Genomic DNA, 17,584 nt, shown 5'->3' with positions numbered 1-17,584 from the left:
ACGTCAAAATGCCGTCTTTGCTGCTCCGGGTCGGTGTCGGATTGAGGCCGGTCTGAAGATGGTCCGGGCAAGTTGCACAATATTCGAAAATCCTGAGCGTAATCAGCGCTCATATTGCCTTTTCTGGATGGCATCTCTGCAATTGGGACCTTCACCCATTGACCTTGGCTTATGGCAGGCAGCCGGGTATGCATCTCATGGTGTGCTGATACCACGCTAAAAGCTGACACAATCTGGCCTACCGAGAGTCGCATCCCCAATGGGTTGCGTGCAACTACGGCCCTGCTCAAAACTGAACAACCGTTGCTTCTAAACATTCCGTAGGACACATCGGCTGGGTCTGCGACATCATCCTCCGCGATCATGGCATCTCCTCAGATCGATCCAGCGCTTGTCAATCACCTGAAAGACCTCTACGCCTCCTACCGCCATACGAAAGATATCGACGCCAAGGGAGCCTTCTTTTCTCCGTCATGCTACCAGATATGTCGACCTAAACCCTCGTTCGCTGCTCGCGACAGGGAGACCATCGTGCGATACCTTCACGAGACATCTCCGAAGAAAAGCTCCCTCTCAGACGAAGACACAGGCACACTCAAGACCAAAGGCTACTATACCATACGGTCATTAACAGACGCCGAGTATGAGTTCGGCACTGATGAACATGTCATCCCGGCTGGGTTTTCTTCGGCTGAGGACGTCAAGAAAAAGGCTAGGTCGGAGGGCTGGGTCGGGATGAGAGTCGACTTGTGGGATGAACCTGTTGTCGCCATTGACATAGATGATTCACTCATGGTGAAAGTGCAGTACTGGTGGAGAAAAGAAGAGGACGAGTGGCTTCAGATTTTCCACGACATTATGTACCTGGGATCTAAGGATGGAAGCCAGGGCTCAGGAGGCGAGATACTGCAGTGAACGAGTGCATCACTGCGACTTGCAGTAGTGAAGCAGGTTCAATCCGTCCCAAAATATCCGATGTCTCTGTCTAGCATGCGCTATCAAGTAAAACGCGTGATGGCATTGCTACTATGAAAGAGTGGTAAACGCTACCGAATGTCATGAGAACGACTAGCATTCGGCGCCAAGCATACAAGATCAGCGATCACCGGAGCAGCCAGGCTAGCCTCGGCTCACATTCCCCGCAGCCGTGATATAGGGTCACTCATAAAATGCTATCAACCAGACATCTTCTCATTGCCGTTATTCTCTCGCGTAGACAGTTCAACATGTCCGCTCATTCGAACGTGGAATCAATCGAACTGGCGACGCCTTCGGCCGCATCGTTTCACACAGACGAACGAATAATCGACCCGAACGACTCGACCGAAAGCCATGGAGAGCAGCATCACCACCAGCTCGAGCCCACCGACCGAGGCTTTGCCGCGTGGAAGCTCCTCTTGACTGCGTTTGTTTTTGAGGCTCTCTTATGGGGTGACACCTTCCGGTCTCAGTCTTGCAGCGTCGATGGCTGATTCATTTCAGGCTTCCCGCTTTCTTTCGGTGTCTTTCAGAATTACTACTCCAAACAGCCCGCCTTTGAGAGCAACCGCTACATCCCGGTCGTTGGTAGTGTCGCTTCTGGTATCAGTTATCTCGGCGCACCGGCCGTTACACCCTTGATCAAGCGATTCCAGCGCTTTCAGACACAGATGATTTGGGCTGGATGCAAGTAGCCACATGTGCCGAATCTTCATGGAATGTCACTGATATGGGACCCAGGGCTCGTTTGCATAGGAGGAGTCGTCCTCGCCTCGTTCTGCACCACCGTCGAGACTCTCATCCTTACTCAAGGAGTCGCCTACGGAGTTGGGTTCCTCATTTTCTACTACCCGATCCTCACCATGGTTAACGAGTACTGGATCACCCGCCGCGGCATGGCTTACGGACTGCTATGCAGCTCATCGGGTGTCTCTGGGGCCGTCTTCCCATTCGCCATCGAGGCACTCCTAGACAAGTACGGCTACCAGACGACGCTGCGTGCTATTGCTGTTGCTCTATTTGTCTTGACTGGGCCGTTGATCCCATTTCTGAAAGGTCGCTTGCCGACTTCCGTTCATAGCACCTCAACCCGTATGGACTGGAGCTTTCTTCGCGATGCCCTCTTCTGGGTCTTTTCTATTTCCAACATTGCACAAGGTCTGGGCTACTTCTTTCCGTCACTGTGGCTTCCATCATATGCCGCATCCATCGGCCTGAGCGGAAGAGACGGTGCTCTTCTGCTTGCTTTGATGAGCGTCTCGCAAGTTGCCGGCCAGCTCACCTTCGGCTGGTTATCTGACAGAAAGGTGCCCCTCGAGGCACTTACCATCGTTTCCACGGTCATTTCAGCAACCTCAGCATTCGCCCTCTGGGGTCTTGCTCACACCTTGCCGCTTCTCATTGTCTTCGCCTTGGTCTACGGCTTCTTCGCAGCTGGCTTCACAGCCATGTGGGCAAGGATGACGACTGCAGTGAGCACCGACTCGACTGCTGTTCCCATGATCTTCAGTCTTTTCAATTTTGGGAAAGGGGTAGGCAATGTTTTGGCTGGGCCAATAAGCGGAAACCTCCTACATCACATCACGTCGGCGGAGAGTTACGGCCTCGTCAAGTACAAAGGGGTAGTTGTTTTTACGGGATCTTGTATGGTGTTTAGCACCGTCGCCATTGGCTTGAGATACGCAAAACCCTGCTGGCCTCGAGAAGGGTAAGTATCTTGTTGTCAGATGAAGCAATGGAAGGCCAGTGTTTCCAATCAAGTGTTGTAAGGACTCGCTTCAAACAAAATTCAACCCATAAAAGTCGTTGAGAAGTACTTGTAGGCAGTTGGAATTCTTTGCTAGTTAGCTCTACAAGTACATGTAGAGAAGTTCCCAAACTGAAGTAGGCTATGAGAAAGGTAGTTATAAATATTCAGAAAATCATACTTGTTCCGCCTTACTATCCAAGAGGGGCCGCAGTCCATACGGGGCGCTTGGGAGAAACATTTGTGGGATTAATGCTGATCACCAAGCATCACCCCGACTGGCGACCAAACCGCTCACCAACTTCCCAGACAAAATTAATTAATTGAAGTGATGGCCAGGCTTCCTTCCTCTACCACCATTAATGTGTTGATTTCTCCTAGAGTTACTCGGCTTGAGATGTTCTCGCCGCTGTCTCTTCTACAGATATACACAACTTCCCCATACATTTACCGCATACATGGCTGGTGAGGAGTGGGGATCGTAAACTTTACTGCGACGTTACGGGGATAAGCCCAGCTGAAGAAGGTTGACGAAAGTTTGCGGTAGAAGGACCGAACCGCTGATGTGCAATGTCATGAAAGTCTCCCACCGGCATCTTACTTTATCTACAGCATATTTAACATTAAGCAGACGTCTATTGAACACTCAAAGCCTAGACGCCGCGATGGGTTGTCAAAGCGGGATGCCAGGGGAAAATAACCTCTTGTCGAGGATGACCGCGGAAGAAACACAGACCATTGATCCATCTCTTCGTGACCAAGTTTGGACGGTGATAGCCATCCTCTAATGGAGCTCCCTGTGATTCAATCTCAATAGAGACATGTTTGTCAATATCGTTGGGGTACGAATTTCGAGATGCCTCTTCTTTGGGTTTGGATGAGGTGAAGACATATATTGGTTCATCCGTCCAAGGCTTGGGTGTGTTGATGGTGAACCCGTACGAGGATTCACTCTCTCTGTCGCTGTCGCTGTCGCTGCTGCTGCTGCTGCCGCTGCCGAATTCTGATTCAAGCTGGTCTACAGCATCTTCTTCTTCTGCCGACCAATCCTCGTCAGTGTCCCACTCGCTATACGCTGGGAATTCTTCGCAATCGTCAAGTATGAAGATGCCCTTGTAAGAAAAATCGCTGTCACCCTCCAGAATCCCCCCAAGACAGAGCGGCTTATAAGCATCCATCGCGGCCACCACCATTTTGGCCATGGTTCTCATGTACCATCGAGAAAACGACTCATTGTAATCGAAATGCAGGCTCTTGTCGATGAATTTTGCAAGTTCTTTTGCAATTGGCGTGTACCCAAGTAACTCCAGCACATGCTGAAGCTGGCTCAGCCGCCAAAGTACATAGTCTTGTCTAGCCAGTGGGTTCCTGTCATCTTTCCTGGATGGAAATTGATCAAGCGGAACCTGGAAACGAAGATGAAGTTTCCACAGGTGACCCTTGGTTAGCATACCTCGGGGTGTGAGCACGACGTTGTTGAAACGACATCCTTTGTTGAAGAGAAGCGGCTTCTTGGAGTGTGGCGGACAAAACCCATCAAAGGATTCATCCTCGATAAAGCTCGAGACCGTCTTCTGCAAGCAATCTTGTTTGTGCTCTTTGTCCAAAGGCTCATTTTTCATCATCTCCCCGTTGAGAAGGTACAAAGCCAGCAGGGCCAGGCTTACACTGTGATCGCCTCTCCGCAATTTCACATCGTCCAGCCTGGTGGAATATTGGCAGCAGTTGGCGATGATCGCCAGCCTGTCGGAGCAAAATTTGCTTTCACGTGGCTCAATGTCTTTGATTATCCTCGGCGACTGGGACCATCGAGTCAGGTACTGTGCGTCAGGGGCCGTATCTCTGAGCAAGACCTCGTAGTTGGAGGCCTTTCCGAGAATGCGATCTGCACTGGCGGCCAGATCCGGCCTCTCTTTCTTACAGGCTAGGCAAAGCTGAGTCACCTGTCTATGAAAGTCGATAGACTTGATGCATAGCTCGCCAACGGCTGTGCCGAAGACCTTCTTCTTATGCCTCTTCTCCTTTTCAAGCTCCGGGGAGTGGGGGATCAGGAGCTTCATCTTGCTTTCGCTGAGATACTTCTCCTGAAAGGTCCAGGCCCTGCTCCACCACAAGTCGGATGTGATTGCTTCCAGAAGGTCCATAGCATCCCGAAGTACCTGCGACGATGATACCGCCAGGGGACTCAGCCTGAACTCCGCAGAACCCGTTATGTGGGTAGTAAAAGCGCCTTCGAGGATGTCGGCCAAGAGACGCACGTCCTCCTTGGAATTGATCAGTCTTGCGAGAAGGGAGATTGGGTGGCCGCTCAGTCCGTAGACCAGGTCCATCGCTTGCATTCCTTGGGTCTTTTCTGGCCCTTCTTCTTGGACGATGCAGTGCTGGTCTATCCACACGTACTTCAGATGTTCTTGCTGGGCATTTGTGTAATGCCGAATTCTTTCGAAGACCTTGTCGCGCACTCCTGACGGTTGAAAGTCATCTTTCAATGATGTCTCTACCTGGAAGCCTCCGGACCTCGGGTCTTCACCCTGCGCGGGATTCCATGTCCAAGACACAGCGATGTAGTCGCTCCTCTCCTCGGCATTGAATCCTTTCCAACGTCGCCATTTCCCCGGAGAACGAGTATCATCGCTTTCTGCACCGCGTTTGTTGTCTGGTTCGAAGTAAAGGACATCTAATTTCCTGACGAATTGAAGAGGTTTTGATTGGTCGACGATGGCTCTCTGGACGTCTAGCAGCTGAGCAACCAGACCCTTTCCACTCTCAGAGACGATGGACTGTAGCGGACGGTCTCGATCATCGACATCAATTCGTGGGCCCGCCATGATGGCGCCAGAGACAGCAGCGCCTCTGATTCGGGATGACAAATGCAGCCGTTCCTCGGCCGAGTCTGGTGGATTTGGCATGTTGGCCGGTCGCAGACGCGTCAACGGGCGCGTTCCGCCAGTTGGGATCGTCGAGAGCGCATGACGATGTGGCTTAGGGCGCAGTACGTACTGTTCCCACTTCCCGCGGGCCCTTGACCGACCCCTGACTCCCTGTCTTTTACCGCTCTAATTCTTAAAATTGTGACCTGGGTACGCATTTGTGCAGGCTGTGCAGCCGCTACGCACCCTTTTCCGCGGTGCTCTTCAAGGGCCTCTCGTCGGTACGTCACCTGCGGCGTTGTTAGCGACCTATCGGACAACTACCGATTCATGTTCTCAATGAGAGCCGCGAGTCTGGCTGAGACATTTTCGCAGTAGAGATGGAGATAGGTGAAATCTTCTTAGACTCAAAAACAGCTCAAGTGATAGAGCCTTGCTTGATTTCAGAGACGGTGCGGGTGGTCGCTGACCAGGAACCGGTTCGGGTTCGGGTCTTCAGAGCCTCGCCGAAAATGTATGTTACCGACAGGCTGACAGCTTAAAGGAGTACGCGTACAAGGCAGATCTTTACAGTTACCGGTAGAGATTCTGACAACACACATGATTGGGCACCGGTGGGATGAGGGAAATGAGGAGTTGCTGTAACACCATCGTAGATTGAGGGAGTGCCATTGCGCGTTCCCAACTCCTAATCCCTTCAAATGTGGGCATCGTGGAGTGGCCCGTCCCAACAGCGCCCACCGCCCATGCCACCTCCCGAAAATGCCTGCCTCCCGGAATGCTTGCTTTCTTTAACCTCGAGTCTGATTGTCCAATCGGCACTTGTCTAATTCACGTCGAGCTGACGATTCAGGATGGTTTAATTTGAGAGAGCTTGGTGGAAGGGAGAAAAGCCTTGATGCTCGACATGACAACCCGGCCGCTGCTTGACGGGATGCTACGAAATCCTTGTGAAGCTTGCGATAAGAAGTATTTTGGGAAGATAGAATGCAACATGTAGTGGCTCCTGAGATGACATCGTCAAGAACTCAATTGGTCGCCAGCTCTGTGGTAAGCCAAGGACTTTGATGGCAGCCTTTGGATCGTCGTGACCAAGCTTTGAGGCTATCTCGTGGGGACCGAGAAACAAGAGTTGATCGTCATGTGCAACTTGTAGAGCCTAAACATTTGGGGCCATCAGACAATCGGACGAAACATGATCTTTGTTGCGTTTCGATCTCATCCTGTCACCGTCTCAAAATTGCAGAAGTTCAGACCAACCGATCACGGATGTACCAGTATCACTGGACAAGCTCTAAACGAAGAATTTTCTTCTTTCCCAGCCAGGCACAATATCTCAAGTTGATGAACTCGGGAGCCAAGAACAAGGCGACTACGAATCACACAATCCAATAGATGTGATATCACCCGGCCCGGGGACGCGCAGCAGCACCCCCGCATCCCGAGCTGAGCCACTTTTTACGTCCGTCGGCGATAGACGCCTAAAGCATGCCCTACAGGCAAGAAGCCTCGGCTCAGTCCTACTATGTCAACTCTCGGCTATGGCGTAGTAAACAACGTAGTAACCTCTCACGATAAACCAATTCATTAATGGAGGTTGTGGTTGGTCGCGGGAGAGCCAAACCCCGCAAGCTGACGGGATGTTGTTGTAAGGAGGCACAGGTATCTGCATCCCTGAGAGTTTAGAAAACTTCCCGAAGCCACTGCGCAGCAAACGTGTGCTGGCCTTCCCGCTCGGTTAGTAGTCTATTTTTACAGCATCAGTTAAACAACGAGCCGGGTGTGATTGGCCAATTCCAGTCCATGAACGCGTCCTCACCAACAAGCCAAAGCCATCCAAGTGGGCTTTGTTTCGGCATGTGGGATGCCATCCCGTTCAAAAGGAGGCTTAAACGGCGGCACCGACTCCACTCTTGACGGAAGGCTTGCGTGTAGGGCCACATCCGGATGCTTGGTCTGGCTCGCGGAGCCCTCCGCTCGTCGCCCTGCCGGGATATGATCGAGAGAAAATTAGCCTATGTGGATGCCGGTGTCCGGGGTGGATTTGTTATGCACAACCCGTCATTCGCCAGTCGGCCGTCCACGACGCCCTTAGCCCCGTGCCAAGACGTTGAATCTAGGTGTTGATGGCTTTTGCGCCAAACAGAGTAAGGGGGGCAATTTGGGCAAAGGGGGCAACGTCGTCGTCGTCTTCGTCTAGTGTAAAGGCTCCACCGACCGAGGCTCTATCTCCCCGGTACCACTGTCCCTACCTTACGCCGGGTAAGGAAAGTTGACGTTGCTGTTGCGGGACAGGGGCGAAGCATCGGACGCTAGTTCTACCATCACGGCGGAAGCCCACGCAATCGAGGCCCTCCGGAGCCACCGTACACGTCTCCCGAGTCAATGGCGGAGGCTAATTGTGATGGCTGTGATGGGTTGAGCTCCACTGTTGGACTCATGCGACGAACTCCCATCATGGCACTCAGGCGGTTCGTGGGGGATGGCTTTGATTTGGATGTCATCTCATTGAGTATAATAACCCAAGCTCGATTCCCTCCAGAACCGAAAACGAAGATCCTCATCAGCATCACCTTCACTCTACAACCATCCACCTCTCGCTTTCATTTCCAACTCATCCTCTTGTTCACATCAACAAGTCGAATAAGCAACTTTCTTTTCATCAAGACTTCAGTCACAAACAGCCAACATGCGCTTTTCCACCGTCGCCTCCGGCTTGGCCCTCCTCTCCGGCGCCATTGCCCACCCCGGCCACGACCTCACCGAAGAGATCGCCGAGCGCCGCGCTTTCCTCAGCAACGTCAAGCGCGCCAGCTTGGCTCACTGCGCCGATAAGCTTAAGGCTCGTGGCGTCACTGCTCGCAACGTCGCTCGCCGCTCCGCCCAGGTCGAGAAGGCCCGCCAGAAGCGCAGCCTGAAGAAGCGCGACGCCGCTACCGTCCTCGCCGAGTCCCACAACCAGACTGCTCTTGGCTACACCCTCGAGACCGACGCCGCCACTCTCTTCTCCGGCAACAACTCCTGCGTCCTTACCCCTGAGGTCACCCAGGGTCCTTACTGTAAGCACTCTCCCTCAGGCGTTTCACAATCTTCACTCCATACTAACACATTCACCAGACGTCTCTGGCGAGTCTGTCCGCCGCAACATCATCGAGGAACAGGAGGGTGTCGACATTGTCCTTGACTACCAGGTCATCGACGTCGACACATGCGAGCCTGTCCCCAACGTCTACCTTGAGATGTGGCACTGCAACTCCACCGGTGTCTACTCCGGCATCGTCGCCAGCGGTAATGGCGACTCCTCCGACGAGACCAACATCGACAAGACCTGGCTCCGCGGCATCCAGCCCACCGATGAGGATGGTGTTGCTCAGTTCGAGTCCATCTTCCCCGGCCACTACACCTCCCGTGCCACCCACATCCACTTGATGGTTCACCACAACGCCACCCTCTACTCCAACGGCACCCTCGGCAACGAGATCACCGCTTCCCACGTCGGCCAGACCTTCTTCGACCAGGACCTCATCTCCGCCGTCGAGGCCTTCGCCCCCTACAACACCAACACTCAGGAGCTCACCACCAACGCCGACGACTCTATCCTTTCCGAGGAGACTGCCACCGACGGTGTTGACCCCATGATGGAGTACACTCTCCTCGGCGACAGCGTCACTGACGGCCTCTTTGCTTGGATGGCTTTCGGTATCAACACCACCCTGTCTCAGACCGTCACCCCCGCCGCCTTCCGCTACGAGTCCGGTGGTGTTGAGAACTCCAACTCCGGTGGCGGTGGTGCCGGCGGCAGCCCCCCCAACGGCACTGCTCCCCCTTCCTAAGCGCTCCATCCCTTGATGGTTGAGCAAAATTGATCGATTGGGAATTCGGACATGCATAAGCGATGGAAGCAATTGGACACTGGGGTTCATTGCAAAGGGTTGTCAAGGAATAGCATTTAGATCGGCGTTGTTTGTTTGTCTTTGGTACATGTACACACTTTGTCTCTTGTATAAAAATTATATCCACAAAATCAAATGTTCTTGCAGATACGCGAACTTTTATCTTCTCTGTGAACCATGACTTGCTATATCATTGGCATCCAAGTATAAGCACGTGGCCTCCGACAGATCCGCCTGCTACTTGCGAAAGTACTAGTCAATTTCGCTTCGATTAGACTTCATAATCCGGGTTTAAACAGTCGGTGTTGGCAAGCATGAGCAAGCTGAGCTGACCCTTGAAATCACATTCGTCGGGCAAGCCTCAGCAGCGTACGCAGGCACCACCGCAACATCCGCAACGACAGTCTTTGTGAACTCGCCACAGAACTCCTGAGACTCCTCCAGCCGGCCTGGTACACTAGAGGCTCTGAGAGCGCGCAGGCAGTTGTCTGCATTGCAAGTCTTGGGCTTGCATGCCTCCTTCTTTGTCATTTTCACAAGGTAAGCGCCGCGCTCAATGGTGTTGACGAAAATGAAGCCCGACTTGAAGTATGCGTACGAAGACCATGTTCCCGAGAACTGGATGGCTCCGCCTCCGGGTAAAGAATCATCCTCAGGGTAGATGTCGAAATAAGCGATCTCGCACACGCTGTTGCCGGTGGGATCCTCGGGCACCGATGAGATGTCCCAGATCCGAACACCTGCACCGTAGTTTGACTGCACAAGAAGGTCGCCGACAACATACTGGTTGTGATCAATTCCTTTGACGTTATGCTTGAAAAGCCCTTTTTGCAGAGGCTTTTCGAGACTCGAGATGTCCCAGATGTACGTGACTGGGTAGCCATCCGCAGCCGGGCCGGCAAGCTCGTCTTCGTCGTACTCGTCATCCATGAAGAGCCATTCTGGAACCATCAGTACCATTTCACTCCAGGCAATTCAGTCGTCGATACATACCTTGCCAGTTGACGTCATTGACCCAGCCCTGGTGAGTGAAGGTGGCGCCCTCATAAGATGTGCGAGAGATGATCTTGGAGTCCTTCTTGTCGGAGACATCGTAGCTAGGAGGAGCCAAATTAGGACTGGTGGAAACATGAATCATACTTCTCCATGACAACTTACATGGTCAAAGTGTCTTCGTTGTATCCGTAGCAAATATCCCGCCCGAAGTACTTGGAATCGGGTCCGCGGTAGATGAGACATTGAGCCTGGACGAGAAATGTCAGCCATGACCTGAAACGCTTACGCAGTTCGCTTCTCCAGAGACCTACATCATGAACGTAGCCATCTTGCCCATCGCATCCGAGTGCAACAGGGTTGCTAGGGTCTTCCAAGCTGAAGAAGTAAAGACCTCCCATGCAGCTCACGTTGCGCGGTTGAACGCCGACAGCAACGGCATAGTTGGCCTCTTCGTTGACAACAACATTGTGGCTACGCCCCAAAGGAAGCGTTTCAATGAAGTGACCAGTAAGATCCTTGTCATTCGAAAAGAGGATAGGGGCTTCTGAAGGATCAATGTCGAGGAGCTAGTTATCAAGTTAGGCGAATGTCAAACCTTTGCCTTTGATTCGCTCTCACCTTTGTCATGTCAAAGATCTGGATGCCGTGGCCCTCAAGCTCGCTGCCAATGAGCATGTAGTTCTTGTAAGGCCGGATCTCATGCCAGTAAGCTCTGTCGCCGACAGGAGAATAGGTCGGACTGCATTGCGTCAGTATAATCCTGTGATGTCATCAAAATCATTCTTGTACTCACAGGAAACCGAGGTTGAGCATCTTTCCCTCTGGCAAGATCTCGATGAAAGCACATCCATCGAACATACCGCTGACTAAATGACCACGGTTAGTGTGCGTGGGATATCGTGTCAGTGTTTTCAATGATTACCAATAAACTCCCGACCAGAGTCAGGGTCGGTCCAGCCCCATGAAGAGCTGCCGCTCTTACCACGGTAATCGGTATTCGGAGAACCGAGCGTCGCGTGGTTGATGAAGTCGTAGAGGTCCATCTGCATAGGACACAGACGTGAGCCATGATTTGCTAACTTGTCACAACTGTTCACTTACATTCTTGCACTTGAATTTGTGCAGAGGGCTGTCGGGGATGGCCTCAGCGTAGCCATCAACACACTTGGTGTAACCAAGTCTGGGCCACTGAGATGAGTTCATGAGACCCACGGCTTCTTCGGCTTCCCAATGGGACTAGACATCATTGTCAGACTTGGCCCGATCACAGATACTTTCTGAGCTGTGTACATACAATCTTCTTGGCCATGAGTCTCTCGTGAATCACACCCGAGTCATAGAGCTCTGCAACAATTAGCAAGTGCTTTGAATAGCTCCTCGAGAGGAGAACACACCAGCAGCGCGAGCCTCATCCTTCGGGAGCTCCCTTGCCTGGACAGCAACAGCGGTCAAGACCGCTGCGTTGGTGATGGAGTTGAGACGCATGTTGTGCTGATTTGACGGTTGCACTTCTTCGCTCCTTCAAAACTCAACGCAAGTGAGTCGCACGTTGTCAGGGCTGCGTCCTACTCAGCAGTGACATCTATGAATGCGACATAACCATCGTATTTATCTGTCCGCCGTGCTCTTTCGTGACATCACTGAAATCTATCAACCCTCCGACGTCCCCGTCAGGTCCCAGAAAGGCAGGAAACAAACTTCTTGGCGAGTCCCGGCGTATGCTGGACCTCGGGACCAGGCCGAAGCTACTAATTGCCCTTCGTGCTGATTTTTCACGCATGGCTGGACGACTACCCCGCGTTCGGGCGAGACCAATATTATTGACTAAAGATGGAATTGGAAGGAGACAAGACCTTTGCTAGTTAAGCCAAGAAAGCCAAGCTTTTTCCAGATAAGCACAGGTGCTGCCCGTAGGAAACCGAATGCAACATCGGGAGGCTTGGAAAACGGTGGACGTTGCGACGAGGGCTATTTGACCAAGACCGGCTGCAGCTGGATGGTCTTTTTAGAGCTCGGCATCGCGCTAGACAAGATGTTTCCGGGGACGATGGGTGGTTTTGGGATTCCAGCCGCGTGTTCTGACATGGGTACGAGTTCCGCGAAGTTGCCAAGACTTCGAAAAATCGCTGTCAGTCTCCAATCAAAATACGTAACATCTTTTTCTGTCCAACCCGCGATGAGTTAAAAACGGCTGCTCTTGTACAGAAGGTGTGTTTTGAGAGAAGTCGTTTTACTCATCTTTCTGGCCCTGAAACGGTGCACCCGACGTCGATGCTCACTTATCGTCGCTCAAGCGATCGACTCCAATTACATTGATCCCATGAAGGAAGGTAATGCGTACCGAGATAATTGACAAGCCCATTTTATCTGAGTTCATCACACGTCACACGTGCGATTCTCGATACTATGAATCTTGGTAGAAAATATCTTTGCCATGTATCTTGGTCCTCCCCGAATCGAAATTGATCTCCCCGACCGAAAGGACATAAACGCATGCAATCAGGAGCAAGAATACCCACGCATTTGCATTCAAGTCCAAACAACTATACAAGAGAAACCATGGTCAATACGTGTTTACACAGCCAGGATTCACTTCGGGATTTTCCATTAAAGTTGCCTGCCAATGACAAAGGCCGGAAAACTAGAACCGTAGGTTGGTTTCAAGCCGGCTACACCGTGTCCGCTACAGCTCCAGCTACGGTGTTCGCTGAGGTGCTGCGAAGATGACACGGCAAATCGTTTTCATAGCGCATGCTGTTGCACCAATGATTCATTAAACTCATCAGCGCGTACCCAAATTGAGATCAACTCTCATCTTGACAGAACAAACTGCCCTGAGATATTGAAACTTCTGATTCTTTTCCGTAGATGTTAGTCCTCAAAGTTGCATCTGGACCGCAATGTACCACTCACCTTACCCAACACCTTCTGTTCCGTCGGATGTTTCAGTTTCGCAGTTCCTCGTCAGCAGCAACCCAGATGACGTGCCCCCAGATCAGAAAATTTTGAGCGATTTCGACAGCCAACAGCAGACTCTGACGATTCAAGAGCTTCGTTTTAATGCAGCACGAGATGCCTCCACTCTCATTTCACGGTTTGGGCTTCAAGGAGATGTGGTCTGCATCTTCGCCCCGAACTCTATTTCGTGGGTAGCTCTGGCTCACGCAATCCTGTGGGCTGGTGGGTGTTTCTGGTAAGTATATGTCGTGACTGGATGCAATTCAAACTTCAGCTCTGATGAATCTTCAGTGGCATCAATTCCATGGCAACTGCACATGAGCTGACTCACTACTTTACTGTGGCTCAACCGAGCATAATCGCAGTCGACGACGAGCTGTTGCCCAAGGCCCTAGAAGCCTTGAAGCAACTGAAGTTGAGGACAACTCCAAGACTGCTCGTTATTGATGATGAGAGCAATGCTCGAAAGCAAGATGACTACCCTAGGGTATGAAGTGCCCTGTCACGACAAGATGCCTGGCAAGATTACTTACGGTAACAGTTTCCTTTGAATTTCAGGTCTTCAAAAGAAAGCCCCATACAGCCTTTCGATCTTTCCAGGCGAGACAATCGGAAGATCCCTGCAGGGATGTGCTTCAGTTCTGGGACGTCGGGCAAACCAAAGGGTGTTGTCTTCTCTCACCATAACCTTATCGCGTATCTCCTCACACTCCGTGCCACGAATCCTTTCACGCACAATGCCTACATGAGAGAAGCTTTCTTTCCGTCCTTCGCGCACATATACGGCATTGTGTCTGGAGTTTTATTGCCGGCTTGGGTAGGAAATCATGTCCAGCCAATGAGGAAATTCGAGTACCTGCCGTACCTCCGAAGGTGCTCTGAACTGAAAGCAACGGTATTGAGACTGGTTCCGGCAGCAGCAGTACGAATGGTGAAGGACACAGCGATAAGGAATCTAGATCTGTCCTCGGTGCATACGGTTATGTGCTCTGGTGCCCCACTATCCGACGCTACGGTGAAGGGGCTGAAGCGGCTTCTTGGACCCGAAACCAATGTTCTCAACGGCTATGGAATGAGCGAGGCCACTATCACCCTTCTCAGACATACAAGAAATGGACAAAAGGGTGCTAGTGTTGGCAAGCCTGCCGCTGGAGTCACCGTTCGCGTGGTAGATGACCACTTCAAGGACGTACCAATAGGCAACGAAGGCGAGTGTCTGGTCAAAGGGCCGACAGTCTTTCTGGAGTATAAGAGCAACCCGACAGAAACTGCCTCGGCCTTCAGAGACGAATGGCTATGTACTGGAGATGTTGTCAAAGTTGATGAAGATGGGTACTTTTGGTTGACTGGAAGGAAGAAAGAACTGATCAAATACAAAGGGAATCAGATCGCACCAGCGGAATTGGAAGCTATACTGCTTTCTCACCCCTCGGTCATGGATGCGGGGGTATGTGGAATGGCACGGGGCGGTGAGGGAGAAGAGGTTCCGATCGGGTTTGTCTGCTTGCCACCTTCGACAGAAAAGGCGGACCATTCAGAAACGTTGGATGAGATAAGAATTTACGTGGAGGAGCGTGTGGCCCCTTATAAACGGTTGAGAGGAGGGCTTCATCATCTCGAGTCACTTCCGAAGAATAACTCAGGCAAGCTGATCAGGAGCGAGCTCGCAGCTATTGCGAGGAGGATACACCAGACTAGAGCTAGATTGTGACTGAAGTCGAACACGCCTTATTGTCATTTTCAGTATTTTCCAACGACACAAGAAGCTTCGACAGAAGCCTGTTGTCAGTCCATATTAAGATCAATATGTGCTCCGAATTTGCTTGTGAAGCTTGTACAATTGTAGCCTTTGTATATTACTTCCGGATGTGAAGTTACATAGGTATAGTTTCATGGCGATATACACACATTCAGCAGTTCCACCCACCATCAACCCCGATAGCAGCACCTGAGATGTAACTTGCTTCATCACTAAGCAAGAAAGCGATCACGGTTGCCGCCTCCCTTGGCTGGCCAACCCGCTTCAAAGATGGCTCGACGACAATTTTCATGTCCCTGGATGCCTGCGACATTGGTGTATCAATTTTACCCCTATATTTATTAGTTCATTCTATTTGGAGAGACTTTGGTTAAGACTTACGGGCAGATACCGTTGACTCGAATGCCCTTCGGCCCAACTTCCTTTGCAGCACTTCTCGTCAAGCCCATGACGCCATGCTTACTGGCTACGTATGAAGCGTTCTTGTTCCGCCCAATAAGGCCAGCAATACTGCTTGCATTAACGATTGCTCCTGTGTTCTCGATGACACGCAGCTGAGCCTTGAGACAATGCATGACCCCAGTCAAGTTGACACTGAGAATGAGGTCCCATTCGTCAAAGTCTTGCTCGTCGATTCCTTTGAGACCGATTGAGTTGGGGATGATTCCAGCCAGGTTTGCCGCTCCGTCAAGCTTTCCAAAATGCTTCACAGTCTCTGTGATCCACTTGTCAACCTGCTCGTAGTTCCTGACGTCCACAGTAAAAATGAGGACATCACTTTCGGGGTACTTGGACTTTATATCAGACTGAGCTTGTTGAAGAGCCTTTTCCTGGACGTCAGCGAGAGACAGTTTGGCTCCTCGCTCAGCAAGGAGATGGGCTGTTGCGAGACCTATGCCAGAGGCACCACCAGTGATGGCAATAACTTTGTCGGAGAATTGCTGTGCGAAAGTCATGGTGAGAGATTGTAGAATGATATTGACCTACGTGAAGTTGGCAATTGAATAACCTTCAAGTTCTATTCTGTATAAGTTGATCTTACTCAAAGGCTCGTCCGCGACTACAGAAGCCGGTAATATGTTTCCGTGTGCCGGTAGGTTTCGGCCTGTTCCCCGCTCCGATGAAAGGATGCCCACGGATGCGGAGTTCCGCATCTACGTTTCCAATGAAGCCGGATGTCATTCAATATTGTTTCCCACTCAGCACTTGCGAAGAACATCGTGTTTTCGTCTATCGACACCCAAAATTTTGGTTTGGTGCGCATGATGGATTGACAGTTTATCAGGTCCACCACAAATCGCCCCCCATGCCCTTGTAGGTATGCAAGACGCTTAGGTGCAGCCGCTCTTCTCCCGATTCCTGACAGAAATGATTAGTGGGCATGTTCTTCAGAGTATATCACACGATTACGCTCAATCACAATTCAATGTTTTCTCCCCTTCTTTTGACTTCCATTCTTGCAGGTTACCACCGAAGGCAAATAATCCGAGTTACATGGCGTGGTAGTTGGAAGCCGATGCTGCCCAATCAAAAGATCTCACGAGACACGTCACGTTCCTTTGAGTTGCTGACTAAACATATTAAGGCGTACTCCTACCAACGCGGTGGGCTTGAATTTTGCCAACTTTTCTTACCTCGACGACGCAATCCAGGTCAAGAATGCGCTCCTCACACTCACCCGCCCACCCATGACCAATCAAGTTGCAGCGCCAGCGCTCTTTCGCATTTCTCATGGCAGGACTCCACGTCTTAGAGCTCCCCTGCGAGATTTTAGACCAAATCATCTCTGAAGTGTTCGTGCCACCGTCATCATCCATAATGCACTCTGGTGCCATCGGCTAACTCGACCTCTTCTTGAAAAGACGAGGTAGTTTGGGGCCAGTCTCGTGCGTGTGTCGTACATTCCGCGTCCTGTGCGAGCCTAGGATCTGGAGTCATGTGTCTTTGAAAGGATCACAGCCTTCAAGTCTCCCAGCTCTTGTGAAATACTGGCACTTGCGCATTGAAATCGCCGCATATGTGCTTGACCTTCACGTCGACTGGGAGCGAATCAACCGAAAGAAGGAGAAAATCAAAAGCGAAGATGTTGCCGAACTTCAGATCATCGTCAAAAGCTTGAACCTCGCTTTGCCAGAAAACTGGCATACGTTGACAGAGAACTTATCCATACTGGCAGGTATCGCAATCCTCCAGGCGCGGAATGTTCGACAATTATCTATCACGGCGGACAAAAAGTCGGAATATTTCTTCAAAGCCTTGCCATTTCCGGGGGAGACTTCCATATGCTTGCGAAATTTGACGGATTTACGTTTCGTTGCCAGTCATGGCACATGGCCTGTTCTACTCGATCAAATCTTCCCTCTCTTGAAACTCGCCCCTTTCA

The 17,584-nt window shown here is 51.3% G+C and overlaps 7 protein-coding genes across 7 annotated transcripts; 4 read left to right on the top strand and 3 right to left on the bottom strand.

Moving 5' to 3' along the window:
- Positions 1-8: 8 nt before the first annotated feature.
- Positions 9-915, top strand: GCG54_00015439 (uncharacterized protein; the record flags this gene model as incomplete). The annotated part of the gene is made up of 2 exons (XM_045415223.1): positions 9-29; positions 325-915. 2 exons carry the CDS (start codon positions 9-11, stop codon positions 913-915), a joined length of 612 nt encoding a protein of 203 aa, XP_045259221.1.
- Positions 916-1,226: 311 nt separating this feature from the next.
- On the top strand, positions 1,227-2,690 carry GCG54_00015438 (Monocarboxylate transporter 12; the record flags this gene model as incomplete). The annotated part of the gene is made up of 3 exons (XM_045415222.1): positions 1,227-1,431; positions 1,483-1,581; positions 1,720-2,690. 3 exons carry the CDS (start codon positions 1,227-1,229, stop codon positions 2,688-2,690), a joined length of 1,275 nt encoding a protein of 424 aa, XP_045259220.1.
- A 688-nt stretch (positions 2,691-3,378) lies between these two features.
- Positions 3,379-5,634, bottom strand: GCG54_00015437 (uncharacterized protein; the record flags this gene model as incomplete). The annotated part of the gene is made up of 1 exon (XM_045415221.1): positions 3,379-5,634. The coding sequence occupies one exon, from the start codon at positions 5,632-5,634 to the stop codon at positions 3,379-3,381; it is 2,256 nt and encodes a 751-aa protein (XP_045259219.1).
- A 2,650-nt stretch (positions 5,635-8,284) lies between these two features.
- GCG54_00015436 (uncharacterized protein) lies at positions 8,285-9,428 on the top strand (the record flags this gene model as incomplete). Its single annotated transcript, XM_045415220.1, has 2 exons — positions 8,285-8,654; positions 8,713-9,428. The coding sequence occupies 2 exons, from the start codon at positions 8,285-8,287 to the stop codon at positions 9,426-9,428; spliced, it is 1,086 nt and encodes a 361-aa protein (XP_045259218.1).
- Positions 9,429-9,779: 351 nt separating this feature from the next.
- On the bottom strand, positions 9,780-11,969 carry GCG54_00015435 (uncharacterized protein; the record flags this gene model as incomplete). Its single annotated transcript, XM_045415219.1, has 10 exons — positions 9,780-10,429; positions 10,482-10,585; positions 10,647-10,732; positions 10,796-11,050; positions 11,103-11,223; positions 11,278-11,350; positions 11,407-11,527; positions 11,586-11,720; positions 11,779-11,828; positions 11,879-11,969. The coding sequence occupies 10 exons, from the start codon at positions 11,967-11,969 to the stop codon at positions 9,780-9,782; spliced, it is 1,686 nt and encodes a 561-aa protein (XP_045259217.1).
- Positions 11,970-13,384: 1,415 nt separating this feature from the next.
- GCG54_00015434 (putative 4-coumarate--CoA ligase 2) lies at positions 13,385-15,153 on the top strand (the record flags this gene model as incomplete). The annotated part of the gene is made up of 3 exons (XM_045415218.1): positions 13,385-13,677; positions 13,734-13,929; positions 13,984-15,153. 3 exons carry the CDS (start codon positions 13,385-13,387, stop codon positions 15,151-15,153), a joined length of 1,659 nt encoding a protein of 552 aa, XP_045259216.1.
- Positions 15,154-15,578: 425 nt separating this feature from the next.
- On the bottom strand, positions 15,579-16,157 carry GCG54_00015433 (Levodione reductase; the record flags this gene model as incomplete). The annotated part of the gene is made up of 1 exon (XM_045415217.1): positions 15,579-16,157. The coding sequence occupies one exon, from the start codon at positions 16,155-16,157 to the stop codon at positions 15,579-15,581; it is 579 nt and encodes a 192-aa protein (XP_045259215.1).
- Positions 16,158-17,584: the final 1,427 nt, after the last annotated feature.

This window comes from Colletotrichum gloeosporioides, assembly GCF_011800055.1.
Source record: "Colletotrichum gloeosporioides strain Lc1 chromosome Unknown consensus_79, whole genome shotgun sequence".
Taxonomy (NCBI): domain Eukaryota; kingdom Fungi; phylum Ascomycota; class Sordariomycetes; order Glomerellales; family Glomerellaceae; genus Colletotrichum; species Colletotrichum gloeosporioides.
This window is presented reverse-complemented; position numbering and strand designations above follow the sequence as displayed.